The sequence below is a fragment of the Physella acuta genome, unplaced genomic scaffold (genome assembly GCF_028476545.2).
Source record: "Physella acuta isolate Inbredline_101_S28 unplaced genomic scaffold, ASM2847654v3 ptg001317l, whole genome shotgun sequence".
NCBI lineage: Eukaryota > Metazoa > Mollusca > Gastropoda > Physidae > Physella > Physella acuta.
In genome coordinates this window covers 304,672-317,077 of record NW_026732832.1, presented here as the reverse complement: position 1 = coordinate 317,077, position 12,406 = coordinate 304,672, and the positions used below count along the sequence as shown (strand labels likewise).

The window sequence follows — 12,406 nt, the reverse complement described above, 5'->3', positions numbered from 1 at the left end:
CAAAATAAAAACATGCACAGTAATTCGAAAAACGAAATATGACGTCGACACATTTAGCATATTAAAGTTGAAAATAATCTCAAGGCGGAAAGTGCACACAGTAATGACGTCATTGATTATCGCGTAAACATTGAATAAACAGGAAATGTCTAATCTAAATGGTTTGCGTGAAGAGTTTCTTGCATACAATTCTTCGGGTAGGGGCGAAGCCCCACCCCCCGCGTAAGAACGTCTGAGGGGGGTGGGGGTGGGGGGGGGGGGGGGTTGAGTGGGGGGTGGTTTTAATTTAGACTTTTTCCTCCCCGGAGAGGGGTGGGGGTACTTGAAATTTTCGGGGGCGGGGGTAGAATTTTCGGGGAGGGGGCGGACACTGGAAAAAGTATATAATTATATTTCGTTGAATGGGACGGTAGACATGTTTTTTAAGGGGGGGGGGGGTTGTGGGTGGGGGGTGGGGGGAGGGGGTGGTGTGTGGGGGGGATGGGGGGTGAGTGGGGGGGGGTGGTTTTAATTTAGACTTTTTCCTCCCCGGAGAGGGGTGGGGGTACTTGAAATTTTCGGGGGCGGGGGTAGAATTTTCGGGGAGGGGGCGGACACTGGAAAAAGTATATAATTATATTTTGTTGAATGGGACGGTAGACATGCTTTTTTTTGGGGGGTGGGGGGTGGGTGGGGGGTGGGGGGGTGGTGTGTGTGGGGGGGGGGGGTGGGGGGTGAGTGGGGGGTGGTTTTAATTTAGACTTTTTCCTCCCCGGAGAGGGGTGGGGGTACTTGAAATTTTCGGGGGCGGGTGTAGAATTTTCGGGGAGGGGGCGGACACTGGAAAAAGTATATAATTATATTTCGTTGAATGGGACGGTAGACATGTTTTTTTTTGGGGGGGGGGGGGGGTGGGGGGTGGGGGGTGGTGTGTGTGTGGGGTGGTGTGTGTAGGGGTGGGGGTGGGGGGTGATGTGTGGGGGGGGGGTGGGGGGTGGTGTGGGTGGGGGGGTGGGGATGGGGGTGGTGTGTGTGGGGGGGGTGGTTTTTGTTTAGAGAAAAGAGACAGCACTATCAACCTAGCGCCCGGTGTATCCTTCCTCAACGGGCCATTTTTCTAGTAAAATAATAATAGTATATAATAGTATATATAAAACACAGAATTTTATTCTTGAACAATGACACGTTGCATTTTATAACTACTTTGAGGATTAACATTTTTGTTCATAATTTAAATGCAATTTTTGGTGTTGTGAAAACAGTGTAAATTATGTATATTACAATAATGTTGCACCGTCCAATTTTTTAAACACCGTTATTTGAATGAATATCTTGTATGAATTTGTCCCATGATGTGGTTTTATGACATCAAAACGTGAAGACCAATATCAACACAAAAATATAAATCAAACATGTATGACAATGCTAACCAGAACGTTGTGTTTGTCACCAATTTTAAATAAGCCTTAATATTTACGTATGTAGATCTCTATATAACGAAGTGTTGCACTTTCGCCTGGCGATATCGAACTCAACTAGGAAGTGTCTTTTTGATCTGAAGGTTACAATAAATTATTTCACAATATAAATAACACATTTCTGTTGAAACTATCAATGTAAGGCAAACAAATGTCGTGATTTATTTTATATACTGGATCCATGCACGATAAATTATTGTCCTATGTGCGATTTAGCTGCTTGTGAAAACTAAAACTTGAAATAAAGTATCACCACATTTGGATTAGTCCTAATGTTTTGTAACAGAATACGCGAGTGAATCAATCCAATCCAACAAAATATCTTTACTACAAAATCAACGTTTTAACTGGTAGAATTAGGGTGGACGAGTTCAGACGTCCAACACAGCTAAACGTGACACATTGAATTCCAACATGTGGTCAACACACGCTAATCCTTCTCACAATTAAGTCTAGCACATGTTAATCTTGATCACAATTATATCAAACACAGTGAATTCAATCACAGACTAATCCATGTAAGAATGAACTCAAGCACTGGGTAATTTTAGTCACAATGAATTTAGTCACTGGTTTATTATAATCACCAAAATTAAAGTACAGGCGAACCCTAGTCAAAGAACTCAAGCTCAGCTGTCACTCATAATAAAGTCAATCCCAGCTACATTGAAGTGAAGCACCGGCTAATCCCAATTACAATAGAGCCAAGAACAGGCTAATCCCAGTTACATTGAACACAAGCGCAGGTTAATCCCAGTTAAAGTCAAGCACATGCTAATCCCAGTTACCATGAACTCGAGCACATGCTAAAACCAGTTACAATGAAGTCAAGACACTCTAATCCCGGTCAAAGAACTTGGCCAACGCCATCCCACCAAAGCCCAGGATTACCAATGCCAGACGCAACAATCCCCTCTTCTCGGCCAGCTCCTCCCTGAGAATCTCAAAAAACGTCACGTACATGAAGGTGCCAGTGGCGATAGCCTGCAGGATCCAACTGACCAGACCTTCGGCCAGCTGGTCAATGTGACTTGAGGTCAAGCCCATCCCTAGCCCTGAAACCATACAATATATACTAAATAATTCTTTACATTTCTTTTATTTTTATGACCCATCCCGTTCACCCAACTTCCGAAATTAGATTTAAAACGAATAACAAGAATAAAATCTAGCTATACACATTAGGTTAGTTAAACTTCATGTAGTGAGTCTATTAAATTAGGGTAATTAAGCTAAACCTATTAGATTAATTAAGCTGTATGGAGAGGCTTACTTGAGTTACATACTGTGGATTAATTAATTTACTTATTGTGAGATAAAAAGGCCACATCAGAGACATAGCGAGGGGGGGGGGGTTACATATGTCCCCGGGCGCCGATCTAAGGAGGCGCCAAAATGGGTGCAAATTTAAAGTTTGAGGGGGGGGGGTAAAAATCGAAAGTTTGGGGAGGGGGGGGGGGAGGGTGCAAATCGAAAGTTTGAGGAGGGGGTGCAAATTGAAAATTGATAGGTTGCTCCCGATGGGGGCGCCAAATTGAAAGTTTGTCCTCGGGCGCCGGGAAGCGTCTCTACGCCTGTGGGCCACACAGTGGATTAATTAATTACACGCAATGGACTAATAAAGCTACAGATTAATTAAGCCTTTACTTACCAACACCGACGGGTGAGATGAGGGCGAAAATAAAAATCCAGACAAACGCTTTGAGCGGGTTGGACTTGAAGACCAGGAACAATTGCATGCCAAGACACAGCGCGACCAGAGATTTGTGGATAAAGATGGCCGCGAACATCTGAGAAATAACATGCTGATAGAGAACCCGCTCCCAAATAAATTGGAACTTTTTTTAAAACTTGTAAATGAAACAAATTATTTGTTCTCACGTTGAAATATACTAGGGTAGTTCGCTCCCCTTTCGATGAAAAATACATTCGGACCTACAGACATGTAATTTTTAACACGTTTTTCTTAACTCAGCTTCGCGTTTGTTTGTTTGGATGTTTGTTGTTAAAATTGACATCGAAAATTAGCCCACTTCTGATTGCTCTATGGATCTGAAATTTGGCATGTAGGCTACTTTCGCCTAACAATTTCAGATGCAATCATAAAAACTAGCAATTAGAGACCGTAATTAGCTTAATTTAATTACGCCCCAAGGACCATAAAATTGAGGACATGATTTCTAAAGATACCGACAAGACTGGAGGCCTATTGAGACAGTTACTTCGGCCCCAATCGATGAGAGCGCGCTGGCCGTGATCGTATAGTGGTTAGTACTTCGCGTTGTGGCCGCGACAACCCAGGTTCGAATCCTGGTCGCTCAAGATTTTTAGTCCGTGTATTTATAAACACTTAGTCAAGTCATACTTAATCAAGTCATTAGATAAAGTAGAAAATAAACTATATAAAAAACTTTTTTAAAAACCACGTTTTTCATGTGTAGCAACGGACTAAAAAGGAGAAAATAAAATACTTAAAAAAACTTTTTAAAAAACCACGTTTTTCTTGTGGACTAAAATGTAGAAAATAAATTTTTCTTTTGTGCTTCCTCGAGCTGTGCAGATTCTTGTGATGACTGACAAAAAACGTGGGTCGGGCAGATGGGTCGGGAAATTTGATGGTGAACGTACCCACGTTTTTTGTCAGTCATCACAAGAATCTGCACAGCTCGAGGAAGCACAAAAGAAAAATTTATTTTCTACATTTTAGTCCACAAGAAAAACGTGGTTTTTTAAAAAGTTTTTTTTAAGTATTTTATTATATCTTCTTTGAATAGGTGAGGGCTATGTTTCTCAATGGGTAAGGGTTGGGGGATGATTGTGTTTTTTTAATGGGGGAATGATTGTGGGTTTTTTTGGATGGGTAGGGTTGGGGATGATTGTGTCTTTTGGATGGGTAGGATTGGGGATGATTGTGTTTTCTAGGTGGTTGAGGTTTGAGTGATGATGATGTTTTATTTAATCCCTTGATCCTACAGCCAAGAAGAGTAGCGGATAAGGTGGGGGGGGGGGAGGACAGGGCTGGGCCCAGGGGCCCCAAAGTTTAGGGTCCAAAAGTGATATACATTTTCTATTGCACAATAGGGAAATCTATTCCTGCAATATCAGGGGGTGGTCAAGACGTAGAGCATGACCTGGCTAACTTGAAAGTCACGAGACCAGTGCCTATTAATTGGATCATGACCTACCCGTCCCATCCCCCTACATTTTTCCCCCCTAATCATGGATGTAACATAATGGAGAAACAGGGAAAACTTTAGTAAAAACTGAGGGGCCAGGAGCGGCTGGGATTAAAGGCTCGCAACTAAATCGCGATGCGGTCTGCACGAGAGCTGATAATGAACGTGTATAACAAATATGAAATAGAAAGGTCTCGAACCTCCCAAATGCTTGTAACGTCTGTCTGTAGACCAACAGCAAGCCCATCGAAGATCGTATGAAAGGACAAAGCCCCGAGTAGCAAGAAAGCCCTCAGTGGGTTGACCGGAAGTGTCTCGAGGGCGTCGACCAGAGCACTGTCCGTGTTATCACTGCTTGCCTCTAAAGAGATTCAAATCACTTTATTATAATAGATTTATAGGCGATTGATTCTATTCTACTTGGTGTTTTAACTTCCAATAATTATTTTCAATGTCATGTTTTAGACAACAACAAAAAAATTTTTTCTTCAAATTCCTGTTATTATTTTTATGAATTAAACTTCTAGCTCGAACTTTCTTACCTTTTTCTTTATTCCTTTCGTTTTTGTTGCTTACCAAAGAAGTAGACTTCTGAACTTCAGACTGCGATAGTCCGATAATAACATTCCCGTGGTCAATACCTTTAGCGGCTTGTGCAGTATCGGCTGGGGTACTACTTTCTTTTGGTGCATTGTTGGCAACGTAATTTGGGTTGACGAACGTATTATAGGTTTGATCAGTGCTGCATATTGAGAAATTCCTACTTTTTGAAAAACTCACCAAGTTTGGTTCGTTCGAACTAAAAAAAAGATATGATCAAATTTCAGAATATGCTTGTACTCAAGAAAAATATTACATTTTTACAAATCATTCATAAGACTAAATTATATAAAGATTGTATGAAAACAGCGGTTCGCTAAATAAAAAAGTTAAATAAAGAATTTATTTTTATTTATTTTCATAAAAAGTCTTGTATTTAAAAAACAATGCGGTACACTTGCAATCATTGCGTATGATGTATGACCGAGGTATTGGAAAATCACACAATGAAAGTTACACGATGGAAGATTATCACGGTCTATGAAAACGTATCACAAATTACAAATGTTCTATAGCCACTATCTGTGACATTACTAAGTAGTCTGGGGTCACAAGGCTGATAATTTGGGTCGCTAGTTCATATTTGAGTTCAAGTCAGTGCTGCTAGGGGACAGAAGAGTCTATCAATGCTGCTTTTAATAAGTAGATCCACATTCTCGCTGTAGTTGGTACTTTAAAAGTGATGACAACAGTTTTATCGAGGCATGGAAGATTGGTATGCTTGTAGTGCTGAGAATAGTTTTATCGAGACATGTAAGATTGGTACGTTTGTAGTGCTGAGAATAGTTTTATCGAGACATGGAAGATTGGTACGCTTCTAGTGCTGAGAATAGTATTATCGAGACATATATAAGATTAGTATGCTTGCTATACTGAGAATAGTTTTATCGAGACATGTAAGATTACTACGCTTATAGTGCTTGTATCGAGACATGAAGTGATAAGAAGAGGTTATCAAAGTCAGGGTATGAATACAGCTGACAGCGATTTACGCTCTTCCTTTTATCGTGTCTGAGCGAACCTATCCAAAAACAAGCGTTTGAATACATTGTTATCTACGTAATGGCTGTCGAATCAATACACCCAAAACCATCGGCCGTTTTCTCGAATGGACACTTGCCGTCGGGCAAGTGACTTTCGGGCATTTGTCGCATTCGAGCAAGTGTCCTTTCGAGAAAACGGCCTTCGGGCAAGTGTCTTTCGGGAACTTGTCGTAGACCCGTGAAATAGCTACCGTGTTTACGCTGCATCTACATCTATTGACCTTAGGGTGCCACTACAGCTTTAGCAAGGGGACGTCACTTTGTTGAACAGTCAGAAATTGTTCTTGAAAATCATTTGAGCGCAATCAAAATCAAGCCTGTTTTATTTTTATTTTATACGTTTGGTAGCGCCTGTTTGGATATTTTAATGTTATAACAGTAAATCAACATCTTAAATTTAAAAATCTATTTGTTTTATTTATTTTTCCCTAGTCGATCTAAATTTTAAGTCGAAACACATTTTGATTTTAAAAAGTGTGCTTTTGAAAGAACGCTGAATTTGCCTTGTAAAATTACTCCCTTATTACGCTTCCGAGATGTGTAATCAACACCAGGTCACATAACTCGTCGTATGACCACCACTAGTAGTTTTACCACATAATTATCTCCCTTTTGCTAAACAGCAGTAAACTAAATTAATTGGCGTTGTAAATAATAACGCGAATGTTAATTTTGGCAGTTCTGGTCCACTAATCTAATTAATACATAATCAGTGTTTCTTCCAGACTTTTTTCTCCGGGGGGGGGGGGGGGGGAGGCACTTGAAATTTTCGGGGGGGCGGTAGACTTTCTTCGGAGGGGGCGGACACTGCTAAAAGTATATATTTTCTATATAAATTATTTAAATTTCATTTCGTTCGGGGGGGGGGGGGCGGTAAATTTTTTTCGAAAAGATGCCTGGAAGAAACTCTGTACTTAATTTCGATCTACGACAAAAGATGTGAAACAGAGGAAAGCAGGCGTACCTTGGAATGTGGTTTTTTAGCGACACGCTGGATTTGGATCTCTCTTTGAGAGGTCCTGTCTCGTTCTTCGGGGGAGGAGGGGACGGCATCAAAAACTTGTGGGCCAGTTCTTCAACCAAGGCGATTAGAAAAAATCCAATGGCGGACACGGCCTCAAACACGGGGAAATCAGGGCTGATGTTTACCTGTAAAGGTGGGGGAAATCAGGGCTGATGTTTACCTGTAATAGTGGGGGAAATCAGGGCTGATGTTTACCTGTAAAAGTGGGGGAAATCAGGGCTGATGTTTACCTGTAAAAGTGGGGGAAATCAGGGCTGATGTTTACCTGTAAAAGTGGGGGAAATCAGGGCTGATGTTTACCTGTAAAAGTGGGGGAAATCAGGGCTGAGGTTTACCTGTAAAAGTGGGGGAAATCAGGGCTGATGTTTACCTGTAAAAGTGGGGGAAATCAGGGCTGATGTTTACCTGTAAAAGTGGGGGAAATCAGGGCTGATGTTTACCTGTAAAAGTGGGGGAAATCAGGGCTGATGTTTACCTGTAAAAGTGGGGGAAATCAGGGCTGAGGTTTACCTGTAAAAGTGGGGGAAATCAGGGCTGATGTTTACCTGTAAAAGTGGGGGAAATCAGGGCTGATGTTTACCTGTAAAAGTGGGGGAAATCAGGGCTGATGTTTACCTGTAAAGGTGGGGGAAATCAGGGCTGATGTTTACCTGTAAAAGTGGGGGAAATCAGGGCTGGTGTTTACCTGTAAAAGTGGGGGAAATTAGGGCTGATGTTTGCCTGTAAAAGTGGGAGAAATCAGGGCTGGTGTTTACTTGTAAAAGTGGGGAAATCAGGGCTGATGTTTACCTGTAAAAGTGGGGGAAATCAGGGCTGATGTTTACCTGTAAAAGTGGGGGAAATCAGGGCTGATGTTTACCTGTAAAAGTGGGGGAAATCAGGGCTGATGTTTACCTGTAAAAGTGGGGGAAATCAGGGCTGATGTTTACCTGTAAAAGTGGGGGAAATCAGGGCTGGTGTTTACCTGTAAAAGTGGGGGAAATCAGGGCTGAGGTTTACCTGTAAAAGTGGGGGAAATCAGGGCTGAGGTTTACCTGTAAAAGTGGGGGAAATCAGGGCTGATGTTTACCTGTAAAAGTGGGAGAAATCAGGGCTGGTGTTTACCTGTAAAAGTAGGGAAATCAGGGCTGGTGTTTACCTGTAAAAGTGGGGAAATCAGGGCGTATGTTTACCTGTAAAAGTGGGGGAAATCAAGGCTGGTGTTTACCTGTAAAAGTGGGAGAAATCAGGGCTGGTGTTTACCTGTAAAAGTAGGGAAATCAGGGCTGAGGTTTACCTGTAAAAGTGGGGGAAATCAGGGCTGATGTTTACCTGTAAAAGTGGGAGAAATCAGGGCTGGTGTTTACCTGTAAAAGTAGGGAAATCAGGGCTGGTGTTTACCTGTAAAAGTGGGGGAAATCAGGGCTGAGGTTTACCTGTAAAAAAGGGGGAAATCAGGGCTGATGTTTACCTGTAAAAGTGGGGGAAATCAGGGCTGATGTTTACCTGTAAAAGTGGGGGAAATCAGGGCTGATGTTTACCTGTAAAAGTGGGGGAAATTAGGGCTGAGGTTTACCTGTAAAAGTGGGGAAATCAAGGCTGATGTTTAACTTCGATAATGGGTTGGTGATATCAAGATATACTAAAATATGCCTCTCTATTTTCTCTGTAAAAACGTGAAATTTTGTCCTAAGATCGTTTGTCCTTGTCTGTGATATTTTGTAAGATTATTTTTCCTGAGATCGTTTGTCATAAAACAACAAAGAAGACATCTAACCCAACAAAAAAGACATACAAGCCAACAAAGAAGACATGTAAACCATCAAAGAAGACATCTAACTCAACAAAGAAGACATCTAACCCAACAAAAAAGACGTCTAACCCAACAAAGAAGACATCTAATCCAACAAAGAAGACATCTAACCCAACAAAGAAGACATCTAACCCAACAAAGAAGACATCTAACCCAACAAAGAAGACATCTAATCCAACAAAGAAGACATCTAACCCAACAAAGAAGACATCTAACCCAACAAAGAAGACATCTAACCCAACAAAGAAGACATCTAACCCAACAAAGAAGACAACTTATCCAATCCAACAAAGAAGACATCTAACCCAACAAAGAAGACATCTAACCCAACAAAGAAGACATCTAACCCAACAAAGAAGACATCTAACCCAACAAAGAAGACATCTAACCCAACAAAGAAGACATCTAACCCAACAAAGAAGACATCTAACCCAACAAAGAAGACATCTAACCCAACAAAGAAGACATATAACCAAACAAAGAAGACAACTTATCCAATCCAACAAAGAAGACATCTAACCCAACAAAGAAGACATCTAACCCAACAAAGAAGACATCTAACCCAACAAAGAAGACATCTAACCCAACAAAGAAGACATCTAACCCAACAAAGAAGACATCTAACCCAACAAAGAAGACATCTAACCCAACAAAGAAGACAACTTATCCAATCCAACAAAGAAGACATCTAACCCAACAAAGAAGACATCTAACCCAACAAAGAAGACATCTAACCCAACAAAGAAGACATCTAACCCAACAAAGAAGACAACTTATCCAATCCAACAAAGAAGACATCTAACCCAACAAAGAAGACATCTAACCCAACAAAGAAGACAACTTATCCAATCCAACAAAGAAGACATCTAACCCAACAAAGAAGACATCTAACCCAACAAAGAAGACAACTTATCCAATCCAACAAAGAAGACATCTAACCCAACAAAGAAGACATCTAACCCAACAAAGAAGACATCTAACCCAACAAAGAAGACATCTAACCCAACAAAGAAGACATCTAACCCAACAAAGAAGACATCTAACCCAACAAAGAAGACAACTTATCCAATCCAACAAAGAAGACATCTAACCCAACAAAGAAGACATCTAACCCAACAAAGAAGACAACTTATCCAATCCAACAAAGAAGACATCTAACCCAACAAAGAAGACATCTAACCCAACAAAGAAGACAACTTATCCAATCCAACAAAGAAGACATCTAACCCAACAAAGAAGACATCTAACCCAACAAAGAAGACATCTAACCCAACAAAGAAGACAACTTATCCAATCCAACAAAGAAGACATCTAACCCAACAAAGAAGACATCTAACCCAACAAAGAAGACATCTAACCCAAAAAAGAAGACATCTAACCCAACAAAGAAGACAACTTATCCAATCCAACAAAGAAGACATCTAACCCAACAAAGAAGACATCTAACCCAACAAAGAAGACAACTTATCCAATCCAACAAAGAAGACATCTAACCCAACAAAGAAGACATCTAACCCAACAAAGAAGACAACTTATCCAATCCAACAAAGAAGACATCTAACCCAACAAAGAAGACATCTAACCCAACAAAGAAGACATCTAACCCAACAAAGAAGACATCTAACCCAACAAAAAAGACATCCAAACCAACAAAGAAGACATGTAAGCCTCACCTCCTTGAAATAGTTCTCCATGCTCTCCCTCCCCTCCGCCAGCAGATGAAGCAGACATGCCCCTAGAAAAACTCCCCCAGCGAAGCAGGTCAGGTAGGAGATGACCAGAGCCCGGATGTGTGCTGACCTGCCGGTCTGGCTGCTCTCCCTGACCAGCAGGTATGGCGGCAGACCGAAGAGCAGGGTGTCCAGGAAAAGCAAGACCAAACACAGTCCCTTGGTGCCTGTTTCCTCCATATCTGTCAGAGTTTCAAATATTTTCATCGGTACACTCTTGCTATATTTTTACAAGCTTTTATTTAACTCACTTCCTTTGTCTGTCGTCAGTCTGTCGTCAGTTAAGATCAAAACACCCTAGCGAAATTACAGGCACTTCTAACTGACAGATACGGTTCGTAGTTGGTACGTGGGTCAAGACAAGGAGACAATGCAACATGACATTAATTTTGTCTTAATTGGTTGCCTAATTAATTTTTTTATTAATTAATTAAAATTGTGACCAAATTAGTAGTCAAACTATTCTCATCAAACTATTCCGCGCTATTATATCGCGTCATCACGTTCAATAGGGCGTCATCACGTTCAATTGGTGCGCAATTGTTTTTAGTCATGTAACTCTATTGTAAATAAAACATGTAAAGTACTAAAATAAATTTCATAAAAAACGTTTTAATAACAAGCTTTCTCTTCCTAAATATTAGTAAAGGTATCTAATAGATACTAAAGTGGCCCACGCTGTTCTTTATATTTATTTAAATAGTAGTCTATAATTTATTTTCTCATTTTTAGTGAATTATTACATAGAAACTTGTTATTAAAAAGTTTTTTTTATGAAATTTTTAACCAAGTGTAGTTTACATCATACCTGTAGATATAAATATGGGGTTATAAAATCTAATTGTATTGTATACAACTGAAAAATGTTTTCAGAACAAAATTTCCCCAACCACCCATTTCCCCTTTTTAAAAGAAATATCTATTCTCCATACATATGTAAATTGGCTTATAGAATTAAAATAAGAATAAACAGTAGAGAACAGCCCGAGCTAGCTCTAGCCTAGCATAGCGATCATATCAGGATCATGTTACATGTGCACTTTGGAAATTTTCTCGTACCTGATAGATTTTCCGTATCCTGGCTCTTCTAGACAACACCTTTTAGCGGTTAAACTCCTACGTCCAGGATTTATTTCACAGACATTTCACCCTCAGTGTAACATAGCTGGGTGGAATCGCATGATAGGACATAAATATAATTATAATATCTAAATTCAATTTAAAAAGTAAAATAAAAAAAATTATGCTAGCCACGATTTACATTTAAAGTTCATGAAGCGTCACATGTTGAAGGGATGAGACAAATACAAAGGTCATCAAACTTAGACTAAACCATGTTTACGTATTCAAGTTGCTAAGTTGCTGGTGGATGAATTGTTTAAGATAAAGTTTTCTTAGCCTAGTATCACAATTATCGATATAAATTACAAAAAAAAAACCTACTTGTTCACCGTATTCTTTTATGTACATGATTGAGAAATGTCCTCGTTGAATAAGACAATGAGACCAAGAGAAAAACAACGAAGTTGGTGAAAACATGTGTGTGTTCGTCAGCTGATTGCTAGGATGTGTTTTTCTAACCAG

General features: G+C 40.2%; 1 protein-coding gene across 1 annotated transcript; it reads right to left on the bottom strand.

Annotated features, from left to right (window-relative positions):
• Positions 1-2,294: 2,294 nt before the first annotated feature.
• Positions 2,295-12,406, bottom strand: LOC131958333 (zinc transporter ZIP1-like). The gene is made up of 8 exons (XM_059323301.1): positions 12,266-12,406; positions 11,882-11,987; positions 10,766-11,004; positions 7,241-7,425; positions 5,176-5,432; positions 4,834-4,994; positions 3,109-3,247; positions 2,295-2,512 (listed from the first exon to the last, which is right to left on the bottom strand). Exons 3-8 carry the CDS (start codon positions 11,000-11,002, stop codon positions 2,295-2,297), a joined length of 1,197 nt encoding a protein of 398 aa, XP_059179284.1. The 5' UTR covers positions 11,003-11,004; positions 11,882-11,987; positions 12,266-12,406.

Bases quoted from the DNA above. Each gene is read 5' to 3' on its own strand.
- LOC131958333 (XM_059323301.1), bottom strand. From the start codon at position 11,002: ATGGAGGAAACAGGCACCAAGGGACTGTGTTTGGTCTTGCTTTTCCTG. The intron at 7,426-10,765 runs GTGAGGCTTACA...CCACCTTTACAG, and splicing joins TGGAGAACTATTTCAAGGAG to GTAAACATCAGCCCTGATTT. The intron at 5,433-7,240 runs GTACGCCTGCTT...TCTTTTTTTTAG, and splicing joins CTAAAAAACCACATTCCAAG to TTCGAACGAACCAAACTTGG.